The sequence below is a fragment of the Schistocerca piceifrons genome, chromosome 6 (assembly GCF_021461385.2).
Source record: "Schistocerca piceifrons isolate TAMUIC-IGC-003096 chromosome 6, iqSchPice1.1, whole genome shotgun sequence".
NCBI classification, from domain to species: Eukaryota; Metazoa; Arthropoda; class Insecta; order Orthoptera; family Acrididae; genus Schistocerca; species Schistocerca piceifrons.
The window spans coordinates 350547560-350563489 of NC_060143.1; the positions used below are offsets into that span (position 1 = coordinate 350547560).

Here is a 15930-nt window from a genome sequence, read left to right on the forward strand (position 1 = left end):
TCTGAACACTTGATGGTTGATGTATTCAGTACTCAAAAGGCTTTATAAATTGACCTACTTATTGTATCAGACTATATACTTGAGACATATAACTGTTTCATCACTGTGTCTGAAAATCTAATGAGAGGTGGGAGTTATTTTGTTACTTTCTTGAAAACATGATGAAGTATATACTAAATTTTTGAAACATTTTACTTCTGATGGGAGACTTTACACTGAATTGTCCTGTGGTTGATGTGCACCAAGTGTTACAGCCATACAGTGACTTATTGAAACACATAATGATCAACATTTATCTATACAGAAATTCTAGTTTATAAGTGTTTCAACATAACCATATCCCACACAATGACTTGTAAATATCTTAGTGCTCCATACCCACACCCCATAAAAAGCTGTTAACATTTTATCATCTTTGTAAATACCTTGAAGATACTGTCTGATAATTAGAATATATGTATATTATTCTTTGTCTTTGAACTACTTGTAAACAGTGCATAAGGCACCATACAATTTTACGTAGATGACTATGACATAGAACTCTGAAACAAAGAAATCCTATTTTCACTTAAGCATGTAAAAGATATCACAAGAGTTATTGAAATCTGTGAGCACTTGCTTCCCAAAATTTAATATATAATATCATCTGTGTACAGTGACATTTTCCAATTCTGTCCAGTTTCAAGTGAATTTTCAACCAGAAATAGTAGGTATATTTCAGACAACCCCATGATCTGGGGAGGACATTTTCATTTGTGCTTTATGTATTAGTAACATGACATGTTTCTAAAAACATTCACCATAGTGCTTATAAATATGTTATTTCATTGATGTTTTATAGTATCCTAAACCATGAGTTGAAGCAAATTGATGGTGAACTTGGCTGTGTGTTTAAACACACTACATGGTATCCTCAACTCGACTTGAACTTAAATTGTCATAAAGAACTTTTAGTTATGTGGTAGGTTTTACCGTATGGTATCCCCAATTGAAGTTGTACCATATTAGCACACTAGACTTATATTTGAACTACTATACACATAATCCTGGAACTGAGTAGTGCTTTGACATTTTAGTAGTGTCTATGCTGCACACAGAATTTCATGAACTATTGACAATGTGCAAAAAGGCACAGAGGACTTGCTTCTGATATATGGTATCACATTTTTTGGTAGTGAATTTGGTATCATAATCTATAATATTGCAATTGGTATCGTATTTTACAATTATGATGAAAGTAACAAGAAAGACTGTTGTCGAAATAGTATTAACTTTTCAATAAATTGAGTAACTTTATGAAGTCAAGTATATAAGAGAACAAATCATTTATCTTAATATTTTCTGCATCCAAGTTAAAATTTACTGATTGTTGAGTGTTAGTTTTAGTGTTGTTGCCCCTAATACATCAATATTTGCTTTATAATTTTGTCTTAGTATAAGTATTTTTTCTTTAATATTGCTAATTACTATTTATACAAAATTCAACAGCATAATTACATGTGACAAAATGTAAAATATTTTTTTGCGAGAAGTAACCTTTCTCAAATTTTTTTCAATATGAGTTAGTATTTGCTTTTGCCTAAGGGCTTGCCAAGTATTCTTTTCACTTAACCTTGCTTGCAATTTTCTCATGAAATATTTAATATATGTGAGTAGGGAACTTTGATTTCTGAAGTTGATACACTGCAGAATGTTGTAGGAAATACCCTGGGAGCTGTGTCCACTCCTAAAAAATCATCAGAACCATCAGCAGTATGAAGAGCCATATGGTACCACCCTCCAATTCAGTGCACACCAGATGCCTCTTTTTATCAACCTTCAACTATTTAGACCACAGAAACCTACAACGATATTTCATAAACACTTGTTTTGCTGCATGTTCTACTTTTCAAATTTGTAAACATTGTGTACGCCTGCGAGACTTTCCCTCGCAGTGGAATGTGAGCAAAACTCTTGGAGAGAGGGTGGGTGTAACGTGCAATAAGCCATTTGCACCATGTATACGAGGTTTGTCTAAAAAATATCCGACCTTTGATTTTCCCGCACAAAATAGAGACGATAGCATGGCGCTACTGTACACAGTAAAGGAAGAGATCTTTATGCATGAATTTTGTCCCCGCCTTCCAGCGCGTCAGTTGCTACCTGTCGGTCACTGAGTGAGATGCTACACAATGTGTTCTTTGGATGATCGATTCTCTCAAGATGACTGAATGTGTTGAGCAAAGATACTGCATCAAATTTTGTCTAAAGCTTGGTAATTCTCAAAGCGAAACAATTCGTAAGATTCAGCAGGTGTTTGGAGAAGATGTGATGGGTGTAACACAAATTAAGGAGTGGTTCAACCGATTCAAAAATGGCCGCACATCAGCGGAGAGTGACCAGTGTTCTGGCGGGCCCCAAACTGCTCGGAGTGCAGCTGTTGTTGAGAGGGTGCAAAATTTGGTGATGGCAGATCATTGTTTGACCATGAGGGAGATTGCCCAAGAGGCTGGAGTGAGTAAGAATTCTGCATATACAATTTTGCATAATGATTTGAACTTGCACCAAGTGGCTGCGAAATTCGAGACCAAGTTGTTGCCGCCGGAACAAAAAGATCCCCGTTTTGACGTTGCACAGGACCTTCTGGACACCAACAATACTGATTCTGGGTTTCTGAACACCGTGATAACTGGAGATGAGTCACAGGTGTACAGGTATGACCCAGAAAAAAAAAGAAAGTTGTCGCAATGGAAGCATCCCAAGTCTCCAAGGCTGAAGAAAGTCGGCAGGTGCGAAGCAAAGTCAAGATGATGCTTTGATGTCCGTGGAATTGTGCATCATGAATACACACCAGAAGGACAAACAGTGACAAAGGAGTGCTATTAAGATGTTCTCCAGTGACTCCGTGATGCAGTTCAGTGCAAAAGACCAGACAAAAAACTGGCAACTTCATCATGACAACGTCCCCACACATTCATCCCACTTGATCCAAAATTTCTTGGAGAAATGTGGAATTACAGCCATTCGCCAACCTCCCTATTCTCTAAACATGGCTCCTTGCGACTTCGGGTTGTTTCCAAAATTGAAGACGCCACTGAAGGATCCCGTTTTGAGAGTAGAGAAGAGATAATGCTGAACACAAGCACAAGGGGCCTCTTTTGAAGGGGATTAGGGTCCCAACCCTGTCAGGTATTCGAAATATTTTTTCTGGTCAAAGGTCGGGAACTTTTTAGACAGGCCTCATATTCTCAAATTTATGATCTTATCTTTTTTTCAACTGTATTTGAAAGGTTGTAAACTCCGACTGTATAATATGTCGTGCTAACACAATTAATGCCTGTAATCAAAAAACAAATTTCATAAAATTACTGGACTACAAAATGATAAATTTTTGTTTATGTGAATATTTATTGTTGTAATTGTTCTATTGTGCTGTTGAGTGAATTTCATTTTCTGAAAATTACTTTTGACTTAATGTTCTATGTTTTGATCTTTGTATGACTATATCTTCACTGATATACTTTGGAACGATGTTGACTGGGTGCGAATTGGTTGTATGTTGTCTGGCAGGAAGGAAGGAAGGAGAGATGTAAAATTTTTCTGAAGTTCATACAAATGGAATGTATTTTGCTGAGTGAACATTGTAATTGATTGCAGCAAGACATCTAGGACAATCAAAAATGAAAATTACATACAAATCAGTTTGTCCTCTATGTTATTTCAAGAAACACATCAACCTATAGGGTTTCCAGATCTACAAGAGAATCTGGGTTCTAGACAGAAGAATTTCAAGCAATGGATTGAAGGAGACTTTAAAAAAAAAGATGAGTATGTTTTCTTTAAAACTACCACTAGACTCAGCCAATATTTTTACTCCATGAACATTTATAGTTAACGGGCATCAAATTGTGCGTAACAAAGGAGGTCATTAAACTTTCCATAACTCTAATTTCCTTATGAATATCTTCACCCTGTAATTCCACAAAAGCTAATTTACATCATTGCCTTGCATAAACTTTTTGAAGACACATAGTGTTTCTAATATTTCTGACATAAAGGCCATTTACAATAAAAGGTCAGAAAAATTGACTTTTTCTTCTAATAGGTGGTCTTGCCCATTTTGAACATACTACGTTTATTCATACGATTGTGGATAAGGTCATGGTGCAAAATAACAATTTGAGTTGAGAGAGAAAGATGTGTGGGTGGAGAATAGCCTACATAGCGATTTTGTGTAATAAGACTGCTATACTGGAGAGACTTGGAATAAAATTGTGATTATCTTCATAAATATTTATTTTTGGTGAAGTTTTTCATTCCCAGTGCACAAAATATGTCAAGAGTTTGAAGTATTGCAAGTTATTACAGATAGATTGAGTTTGTTAAATTTAATTAAAACTTCCACCAAGGTGTGTGCCCACAGTGGGAATAAAGTGATTGTTGAGCAAGCTTGGGATATTTTCTAAAAATTTTGCATTCTCAGGTGATTTATTCAAAATACTGAACCACACCAATCAATTTGAGAGAAATAATAATCTCATGTCTCTGCTAATGCACTTCTCACTTTATAAGGCAGGACTGTGATTTCTAAAGTGCATATGCGACTTTAACTTGATATTTTCAAAATATACTGAAGAATAGTGAAACTAAATTCTGGGGCAATTCTTATTTGAAGTTTTCATCTTACTAACAGTATCTTGATCTACACTGATGACCTACATCATTATGACAACGGCCGACAGTGAGGTTGAATGCATCCTGATGGTGCTGTGGGCATGTGACACAGTAAGGAGAAAATGTAAGCAGAAGAGAGACAAATGGGCAATGTATGACTGCAGTGGGTACAGCATGAGTTTTCACTGCTGATCAATAGAAATGTGTCACCTGTCAAATGAATGGCATTTCTTGTCTCACCAGGTTGATGATTGGGTCCTTACATGCCATCATCCAGATGAATGGCTGCATGAAACGTGCACCATGCCACAGGTGCAGGTCAATGAGGAAGGAATTACATTGTGGGGTACAGTGAGTTGGGTTTCCATGGGATCTGTGGTGGTAATCGAAGACATCATGACAGCAGTGAACTATGTGAACATTATTGTGGACCACCTGCATCACTTTACGTTTGAAGTCTCCCCCTAGGGTGATGACATCTTCCAGCAGGATAACTGTCCATGGTGCTAGAGTGGTTTGAGGGGCATTAAATGATCTGTATCCATTGGAACACATATCCGGCACCAGCTGCTTGTCCATAAACCACCATCCCTTAATTTGTGGGAATTGGCCTCTGCATTGACATCTGGTGCCACATACTTCTGGAATCCTGTCAAGGACTCGTAGCATCCATGCCAAGCAGAATCTCTGTTGTACTTTGAAACCTGGGACAACACGCTATTAAACACATGGTCATAATGTTTTGGCTCATCAGTGTATACTCCTCAAGCCATTTTGCAGTATGCGGCAGAGGGTACTTTGTGTACCACTGTAACACCCCCCCCCCCCCCCCCCCCCTGCAATCCCCCTAGCCTCTGTCTGGACTTGAATCACTGTTGTTTTATCTTCCTGGTCTTTCCACAAGATACATGTAGGAGGAAGCAACGTATTTTTTGACTTTTCTACGAATGTACATTCTCGGAACTTTAACAGTATGTAAAGTTGAATAAATATTTAATCTTGACTGTATTTGTTAGTGCATATGGTCACAGTTAGAAACAAATGAAATATCAGATACTGTTAGGGAGCTCATACCATCTAGGAAAGAGAACACATATTGCTATAAGTCAAACATTTCTTAATACATTGGTCCTTGAAAACCATCATGTATCAGAATCGAATAACAAAGCTGTATTAATCACCCATTCTTCCACCATGATGTGTTGTGGTGCAGTGATTAAAACACTGGACATGCTTTTGGGAGGAGCACAGCTCAAATCAGGTTAAGGTTTTCTGTAGAATCTCTAAATCTCTCAAAGATGATGTTGGGGATGAAAAGGACATTTTAAGCCTGTTCTCTGTCTGTAATGATCACATTCTAAATATTATGGTAAAACCTATCTTCCTTCCTTTCTGTCCCTAATCTTTGTTCCTCTGATGGAAAACAGAAGCAAGTTTTTCATTTACTCTAGATATTCAATGCAAGAATTTCGCCCAACAGCAATTTGTGCCACAGGAGTAAAATTTTATTTTTAAGGAGGTGGAAGGAAACAAATATTGCCCAGTATTTCCTGCATCTTAAAAGTAAGCAGAAATCTTGCTTGTGTTATGTGGATATTCATATGGAAGCAGACAGATGTGATTCCAGAAGAATTCATGTTCAATTACTTGTCATCAGTGGGAGGTTATCCTTTTCTTCCTTTTATGTACCAAGTTCTCTTTGAGTCAGTAAAGTTTTGTGCATCTGGTATTGAAGTAGCATATCAGAATTGTTCTGATTCAGTGTCAAATGACCACACACAGTGATCCATAAAGACTTATATCCTGATGTGCATCTTCTGTCAAGAGTAGTAATATTGTTATGAATAACCATGATGTGATTTGCAAATACAGAAATGAGTTTTTAAAATGTTGCCAGGACTTAATTTACCAGCTGACCATGTTTCATTAAGATATGATCATCTTAAAACCTATTTTCACACACACACACACACACACACACACACACACACACACACACAATATTACCATCATTAGACACACACTATGCCAGAAAGGAACTTTCCACAAGAGAATTAAGCTGTTCAGTAAATTACTTGTACATATTAAGAGCACTGACTGATGTCAGTTAGGGCATATTCTATTAAAGACTATATGAATTATGTATTATAGCTTATACACAGTCCAGTTCCATTAATCTGACCATTGCCTATTTTTTATGTCGATGTACAATAATCACTAACAGATGGCAGTACTAGCAGTGGAGGGTACATAAAGTGTGTCAGTGGGACGCAGAAAACAGTGCAGTTCTTGTTTTAAGCAGAAGCATAGTGATTTTTCTAATGTCCAAAAAGGCATATCACTGGTTTTTCAGCCAAGGGTGGAAGGCATAATGGATCAACACAAGTACACCTCTATCCTTGGGGACCATGTCCATCCATACATGCAACCTGTTTTTGCCTCAACCTGATGTCATTTGCCAGCTAGGCAATACACAAGTCACACAATTCACGGTGTACATGCGTGGTTTGAAGAGCATCAGGATGACTTTACTGTAGTCCCCTGGCCACCTTACTCCCTGAGCTTAAACCCAGTCAAAAATTATGGTACACCTCAGCTGGGCTGTTCGGACCATGGATCCTCTATTGAGAAATCTAGCACATCTGGCCACAATACCAGAGTCAGCATGGTTTTGTATACTACTGATAGCTTTCAGAACATTGTTTACACTCTTCCTGCATATCCACACTACAAAAATGGGTTATTCAGGTTTGTGACAGGTGGTCACATTAATGTGACTGGACTGTGTAGATATTCTTGTTTATTAAGAGGTAAACAATCTTAAAGTTATATTGTAATCAAGTTTCAGTCAAAATTGTACATCACTGAAAACTTTTTTAATATTTAAAATGAATTATTCTTTCATTGCAGTGTACTACTTCCAAGGACTTTAAAACACAGATGTATACTGTTGAGTATGTAAATGTATTTTTACTTAGTGTACCGTATTCTCTAATAGCGCATTGTAATTTGTTCTGCTGATGTAATCAAGTAGATGAAATAAACAAATAAAATAAAAATGTATACTACAGCAAAGTATTAATTTAGTACTTGTGCTCCAATAAAATTTATTTTCAGTGTTTCCACTGTTTAGTTAGCAAAGGACACAAATCTCTTACTAGTACAAAAGCAGTATAACACTAATATTCTTGTGAGTTATACACCTTCCATAACATAAAGTTTTCTTAAATCTTCAAGTGTTTGCATATTAATTCCAAGATGTGAAGCTGATTCGGATAACAGTTTGTGGAACAGTGCCTCACATGACTTTTGTTGCTCATCACTCAGGAACTGAACGGCCAATCTGAAACTGAGGTATTTTCTTTTGAATAAAGCACCTGTACTTCTCTGAATGTGTTGAAACTAGAAAAAAAAAAACAATAATTATACTAAAAGAACTCAAGCTTACAGAGCAATTCTCGGAAAACAATCTTTATTATATGAGAAGAATTCTCCCAATGAAATTTGCTGATTTGGAGGACAATTGAAAGTAGAATCTGTGAGGATGCAAGATTTTCTGGATATTTTGTAGCCAAAGTTTGGAAATATATAATTTTGTTGAGTGGAAGTGAAATCTCATACTAGTTTTGAATATAAATGAACACTCGTTCAGAATGTAAAGTTTTAATTTGTATGTAAGAAGATTTAGTAGGGGACAAGTTCTGTTTTGTATATTTTATTATCTGAATGAGGTATTCTGCCGGGGCTCTGTGCCATTACAAGAGGGTTAGAGACATATTTGGAGTCTTGATGGGTAAAGTAGTAAAAGATGGAATGAGTCTTCTGCGACAGCCAAGCTGTCAAAGAATACCAGTGACCAGAAGTTTATATGAATAATGTATATATGTATGTATTGGGGGAAAAAGAAATATAAGACTTGTTATTCGTTACACAGATGTTCTCCTTTAACAAGATACTTATTGTCTAATATGTGTTGTATTTAAAGGCACAATAAAAGCCTTAAAAGGTCAGAATTGCCAAGTCCTGGTTTTTAGTAAAAATTAAGTTATGCTACAGATAAGAGGAATATTTAACAAGTTGGGGGTTTGCAGACTAATCTGAGCCGAAGATCACAGTGAAGTAACTTAAAATATAAATGAACCTTCACAAATTCTTAAATTGGTAAAATATGAAACATTTGTTTTGGATCACAAATATGAAAGTATGTTGACATATATTCTACAAACTTATTTATTACACCTACACAATTCTTAATATGCATGAAAAACTGAACATGTAGAATCTATGGAAATAAACATCTGATCTTAGAGTTCATGAGCTCTATGTAGAACACAGTGAACAGTTGTATATACTAGTTTACTGTTATAGTCCATAACTTATTGTAAACACAAATTTCTAAATATGAAACGTTTGGATTAAAACTGTGTGGGTTATAAACATGCAGTGGCAGAAACTGTATAAAAAACAGTATTAAGTGAGTAATCTAGGAATATACTACAGCCCACCACATAAAGGAAGTGATGAGAGGGAGACAGGCACGTTGAAGACTGATAGATATTATTTACCTATCAGATTTAGTCTTTCATCAGACATAGACAACACAAAATCGCATGCAAATTCACAACTCACACATACATGGCCACTTTCATCTCATGGCCACGGAGATTATGGGAAAGAAGAGTACATTGCAGAGGAAGTTCTCACCTGAACAACACACAAAAGTTGATGTTGGTGGGAAGAATCCAGATGACACAGGCTGTGAAGCAGTTGTTGAAGTCAGGCAGATTGTATTGGGCAGCATGCTCAGCAACTGTGTGGTCCAAAACTATTGTTGGAGGGGTGAGGACAGTGGTGAAGATATTTCTGGTTTCAAGGCATCACAAGAGGTAGTAAAAAATCTGGCAGAGAATGGGATTCAGCTGCTACTGTCCTGGGTAGTACTGAGTCATGAGAGGGGTTCTCCAAGGTGGGCAGAGAGTGGAGTTGTAGGGGATGGTAGGTGAGTAGGGAGACAAGGCATAAGAGAGCTGTTTTTGGACAAGGTCTGGAGGGTAATTTCGGTTAGTGAAGGGCTCAGTGAGGCTCTTGGCATATTTGAAGAGGACTCCTCATCACTAAAGATGTGATTATCATGTGTGGCTAAGCTGTATGGAAGGACATCTTGGTGTGGAATGAGTGGCAGCTGTTAAGGTGGAGGTATTGTTGCTGGTTGATAGTTGTGATGTGGATGGAGTTACTATCGTAGCCATCTGTTAAGATGGAGGTCGACATTGACGAAGGTAGGTTGGAATGTGGAGCATCAGGTGAAGCAAATGGAGGAGAATGTGTTGAGGTTCTGTAGAAGGTGTTGAGGTTCTGTAGAAGTTGTTGATGTTTTGGAGGAATGTGGACAGCATATTCTCACACTCAGTCCAGATTATGAAGATGTCATCAATGAATCTGAACAAAGTGAAGAGTGAGTGAGTCTGACAGGTTAGGGAGAATTCCTCTATAAGGCCCATGAATAGGTCAACATAGGATGGTGCCATATGCATGCACACTGCAGTATCATGGATTTGTTTGTAGGTGATGTCTTCAAAAGAAAAGTAATGGGTGAGGATGTAATTTGTTATGTGACCAGGAAAGAGGTTGTAAGTTCGGAGCCATTTGGGCTCTGAGATAGATAGTGGGCATTGAGGATGTTGGTATAGAGGGAGGTGGCATTGACAGTGAGGAGCAGGGCACCTGATTGTAAAGAAACAGGAACTGCGGGGGTCAGAAGAGAAAATAGTTGGTGTCTTGTATATAGGAGGGCAGGTTACAGGTAATAGGCCGAAGGTGTTGGTTCACAAGGGCAGAGATCTGTGGAGGCACAGTACCAACCCCAATGGAGCATCCTGGGTAATTGGGATTATGTGCTTTAGAAAGCATGTAGAAGGTAAGAATGCGGGGATGAGGAGGGAGATTGACTTGGGTAAGGGGATGGGGGGAGGTTAAGGTATGGACCTATGGATTTGAGGAGTGACTGGAGATCCCACTGGATTCCTGGAATGGGTTCACTGTACCAGAGCTTTTTGGTCGATATATCCAAAAGCTGCTGGTAGTTCTCCATACACCAGAAATTGGCAAAAGTGAAATTATCTGACATTGCCAGAATAGGAGAAAGTGATTGTAAGCAGATAATCAATTGTAAAATTATAAAAACTTTAAGAACTTTCTATAAAACTTTTTAAAACTTTCAAAATTTTCCATATATTATCTCAATATTTTTGTGGTAACCAAGTAATACACAAAATTGATCCAAGTTGCACAATTATGGCTTTATTCACGACTCTGGACTATATAGAAACTAGCCTCTCAGGACTCCACAAGATACAGCACATTGATGTGATCGATACAAACTAAAATGATGTAGAGGGAGACATCCAATGCTGCACAGCGCATGACCAGGAGATGGTGCGACAGAGAGTGCGTTGTACACACGCCTCCAAAAAGTGCCCTCCAGTGACTGGCTTGTGCTGATACAGGTGGCAGCTGATTGAAACACATGCATTCGGCAACATCTCTCTTGGTGTACTCTCACTGACATGCACTAGTAGCAGAATACAACATACTTCTCCCTCATGCGAATTGGGCACCCAGGTGATGGTGGAGACATCGGCGGCCTGACAAGAGACACGTCCATCAGATCCGGAGTGGCAGCAGCTGCTTCCAATGGAGGGAGCAGGACAATGTGCTGGGCAAGCACTGGAGCATGGGGCTGTAGTGCATGGGGATGCCAGCACGTCCAAGGGCGGTAGGAGTGCATGGCTCCCGACAACAGCACCAGAGAGGAGGGTCCCATCACTTGTCATCAGGAAGAACATCCCAGCATGGAGGAGACAGGACTGGACACACCAGCAAAGATGGCTGAGGGGCTGGTGGCAAGGGGGCCAGTAGAGGCGGCCTGACCAGAACAGCAGGCTGAGGCCAGAGATAGACTGGCATCCAGTGCCTGGAAGCTGGAACCCCAGGGCACTGCATGTGGAAGAGGCAGTCAATGGAACGGAGGTGTCCCCACAGTGGGCAATGACGAGCTCAATGCGGAGGGTCACTGGGCAGGCTGCAGTGACAGAAGCCACACCCTTGAACTGTCAGCTTCCAGTGGTGAGTAGGGGGGGGGGGGGGGGGCAACTGATCAAAATGCTGTGCCACCAGCTTATAGGCCATAAGGTCATCACAAAGATGGCATCCCTGGTGGTGGACAACAGTAGCTGGTATCCACTGGGAAAGGCAACCAAGACCTAGTGGCCACACCGGCGATACCAGCATGAAGTGACTGGACGAACCCGAGCAAGGCAGGTGCAGCACAGGTACAGAAGGTGGAGGAGCATGCACGGCTGCCAGCTGTTAAGTGACTCAGCAAGGCATGAAGTAATAGGTGCTCAGAAAATGGAGAAGGGCGTCATCTGGTGACGATTCCACAACAAACTTTTTCATGTGGGACTTGAACTTATGTACCATTTGATTGAGGGTGGAATGGTGGAGCCATAATATGATGAATGCTGTGATGGGAACAAAGCGACTGAAAGGTCAGAGAAATGAGCTGTGGCCCTTTATCAGAAAGTAAGGAACAAGGCAACCCCTCAATAGGAAAAATCCTCAAAAGCATACAAACTGTGACCTCAGCCAATGCCAATGCACATCAGAGAATGTTAGGAACTGGGAAAATGCATCCACAACCAAGAGCCAATAGGAATTCAAGAAGGGACCTGTGAAGTCTACATGAAAGTATTCCCATGGCTGGGGATGAGTGGGCCAAGGAGACAGGGATGCCCTGGGAGCTGCCTGTTGTCGGCACATTGCTCACAAGCCACGGCAAAATGTACGATTTTGACATTTGCCATCAATGTCTGGCCAAAAAACATGTCTCCTAGCTAACAGTTTAGTGCACGAAACTAACAATGGCACTGGTGGAGAAGGTGTAGAACCTCGTGCTGTTCTGCAGCAGGAATGGCTACTTTGGCAGAGAGGTATTCTGCGGATAACAGCAAAACACCATCAGAAACAGAGAGGCGATACTGTAAGGAAAAATAGTTGTGCAGGGAGTCAGATTCCTTGTCATGCAAGGAAATGTGAGGATGAAACAAGGAAACTAATGGTTTATGATCAGTAATAAGGTGAAACTTGGAACCATACAAAAAAAAGACATGAAATTTCCAGAGAACACAGATGCTGGCAAGAGCCTCTTTTTTCTGCCTAAGAGTAATACTGCTGGGCAGGAGTGAGAGATTTAGAGGTGAAAACAACAGATTGTTCAGAGCTGTCAGCATATCGGTGCACTAGGACCATGCTGAGACCATACTGTGAGGCATCAGTCACTAAAACTGAGTGCTGGTCTGGAGCGAACGTAGTTAAACAAGGATCGGAGAGGAGTTTTAATGACAACATTTGAAACCAGGCCCACAATCCTGGCTCCAGCAAAAAAGTACATTCTTGTAACAAGGTATGCAACAGGTGAACTAATGTGACCAACCCCGTCACAAATTTATGGTAGTAGGCTAGCTTTCCTAGGAAGGCCTGAAGGTCCTTCATGGAGGAGGGGCAAGGCATGGAAGTAACAGCAGAGATGTGGTCTGGCAGAGGGCGAACCACATCCTGTGAGACCTCAAACCCCAAAAAACAATAGAAAGTTGAAAAACTGAGATTTTGTGAGGTTATGCCATAAGCCAACAGACTGTAAGACAGAAAACAAGGTGTGCAAATTTTTCAGGTGAACAGCCGTGGAGGTGCCCATGACAACAATATCATCCAGATAATTAATGCAACCTGGGACAAGTATAGTCAACTGCTCTAAAAATCATTAGAAGATAGCAGGGGCACTAGTCACACCAAAAGAAAGGCACAAATATTGACAGAGACCAAAAGGAGTATTTAAAACTAGAACTCTCCGAGACACACAGGAACCATTAGATACACTTTAGACAAATAAATTTTAGAAAAGTACTGGCCACCAGATATTTTTGCCAACAATTCCTCCTGGCATGGGAAAGGATATGTATCAACAATCGACTGTAGATTGACTACAGTACTGAAGTTGCCACAGAGGTGAATTTTCTCCGACGGCTTCCAAACTACAACCAGCAGAGACAACCATTCACTGGCTATGCAAGATGCCCCACCCCTAGAGATTGAAGTCTGTCAATTTCTGCTTCCACTTTCAGGATGACAGGAATAGAATGTGCACAATAAAAATGAGGCGGGGCCTTGGATTTCAAAGAAATATGAGCAGAAAAATTCGTAGCACACCTTAAACCTTCCAAAAACTCTTCACACAGTATTTCAAATTGAAAAAAAAAACATTACCTGATTGGACACATGGAGAACTGTGTTGGTGTTGCAAAATCCAAATGCCTGAAATGTATCCATCCCAAACAAGTTCTCAACATCAGCATCAGCAACCACCAAAAATGTAATGGAAGAAACCACTGACTTGTAAGAGGCAGATGCCATAAATTGTACCAACAGCGCAATGTTCTGTTTGCTATAACTGAGCACCCTCCACACTACCAGTGTCAATAGCGGCAAGCCTAAACTCACATAGGTTTGAGAATTCAATACCATCACTGCAGCATCTTTGTAGACCTGTAGCTGGAGCACTTGGCAGAAATACTTACCTCAATAAACAATATTGGATAACACAGTTTATGTCCATTTCGATAGGCTGAGTAACCTTTGGCGAACAACAAATGGAGGTGATGTGGCCTTTCTTCTGGCAATCATTAAAAGTAGCCCAGCACTTAAGGCATGCCGAATGTTCATGCTGGACAAAACACAAAGGGCAGGACGGCAAAAAGGGAACACTAACACTGTCGCTGTGGTGGTTGTGGGCTGCATGGGTCAGCATTTGTCAGGCCGGTGATGGGCCTGCATGTTTACCGCCACCACTGCTGCTTCCTTGAACAAGCTGTTAATCATCCTGGTGGGCACATCTCGTGACACTACTGCCACATCACCCACACTTCAATTTGGTCACCTGCTGCCCGAGAAACTTCAAAAGAGCGTGCTACTTGCAAAACGCCTGCCAATAGGGGGTTTTCACAGAGTAAAGCCTTCTGGTGCTCTTCTTTGTCCAGAGCTAAACAGATAATTGCGCTGTGCACTGTAGAGTCTGCATAAGAGTCATCATGGGCATCAATAATGAATTGACACTTATGGCTAAGACCATGAAGTTCAGCTGCCCAGGTCCTGTACAACTGGTTTGGTTTCTTGTGGCATCTGCAGAATCCAACTCACACTGCATTTGTTTGCGATAGTAGATAGGCAATAAACTGCACGTGATAAAAGTAAGAGCTGCTGGTTCTTGTAAAGAGGCAAGCTGACACAGTAATCGATGAACCTCAGGTGGAATCCATGAGAGGAAGAAGGCTTTCCACAAATTCCGGACTGTTGCACTGTGCTGTCTGAGTTTTTTTCCGTAAACTTCCCAATTCTCGGCTGAATCCTCATACAGAGGAAAAGTGGGTGGCTGAACCAGTGGTATGGTGCCCTGTGTGTTAACGGAAACTGACAAGTGGTCGCAGCTGAAGAAAGCTGTTCAATTAGGGCCAGTAGCACAGCATCCATAATGAATAAACCTGACGAAACCAGACATAAAGATTGCACACACAGAAACCAAACTCATCATCAACTGAGTGGTAACCAAGTGATACTCAAAACCAATCCCAGTTGTACAAATATGGCTTTATTCATAACCTCTGAAATATAATGAAAATAGCCTCTCGGCACTCCACAAGACATAGCACATTGATGTGAGCAATACAAACTAGAATAACATACAGGGAGAGAGTCAGTGCTGCTCTGTGCATATATATATACATGAGTCACCGGTAGACGGCATGGCAGAGATCATGCATGTGCACATCTCCCACAGGCGGCCTCCAGCAGCCGACCCACGCTGATATAGTTGGCAGCCATTTCAAATACTCATATACAGAGACACCACACTCATTGCACTAATAACAAATAACAGGATGCAGCACATTTAACATTAAAAATTTTCTGTGAAGTGATGACTAGTTTTGGTAGCTCAACTACCACCTCCAGATCACGTGTAGTATTATAAATGCAGTCACAGTTCACAATATCATTGCATCATCTATAGCATTGTTATTTTAAATTTCTGGGTAAAATGTGGTATGCACAGCCACATTATCTATGACAGCAATTGAAGCAAAAAGCCTGTACAGCATACTACAAAATTTTTGTACATTGATGCATCCATGTAATTATTTTCATTCTAGCCAGTAACTGCAAGCA

General features: G+C 40.1%; 1 protein-coding gene across 1 annotated transcript in view; it reads right to left on the reverse strand.

Moving 5' to 3' along the window:
* LOC124803318 (coiled-coil domain-containing protein 103) overlaps positions 1 to 15930 on the reverse strand; it is a 51082-nt gene that overhangs the window by 12742 nt on the left and 22410 nt on the right. The window contains exon 4 of the mRNA XM_047264501.1: positions 7857 to 8002. Within this exon, the coding sequence (XP_047120457.1) occupies positions 7857 to 8002 (146 nt within the window). The remainder of the gene's footprint in view (positions 1 to 7856; positions 8003 to 15930) is intronic.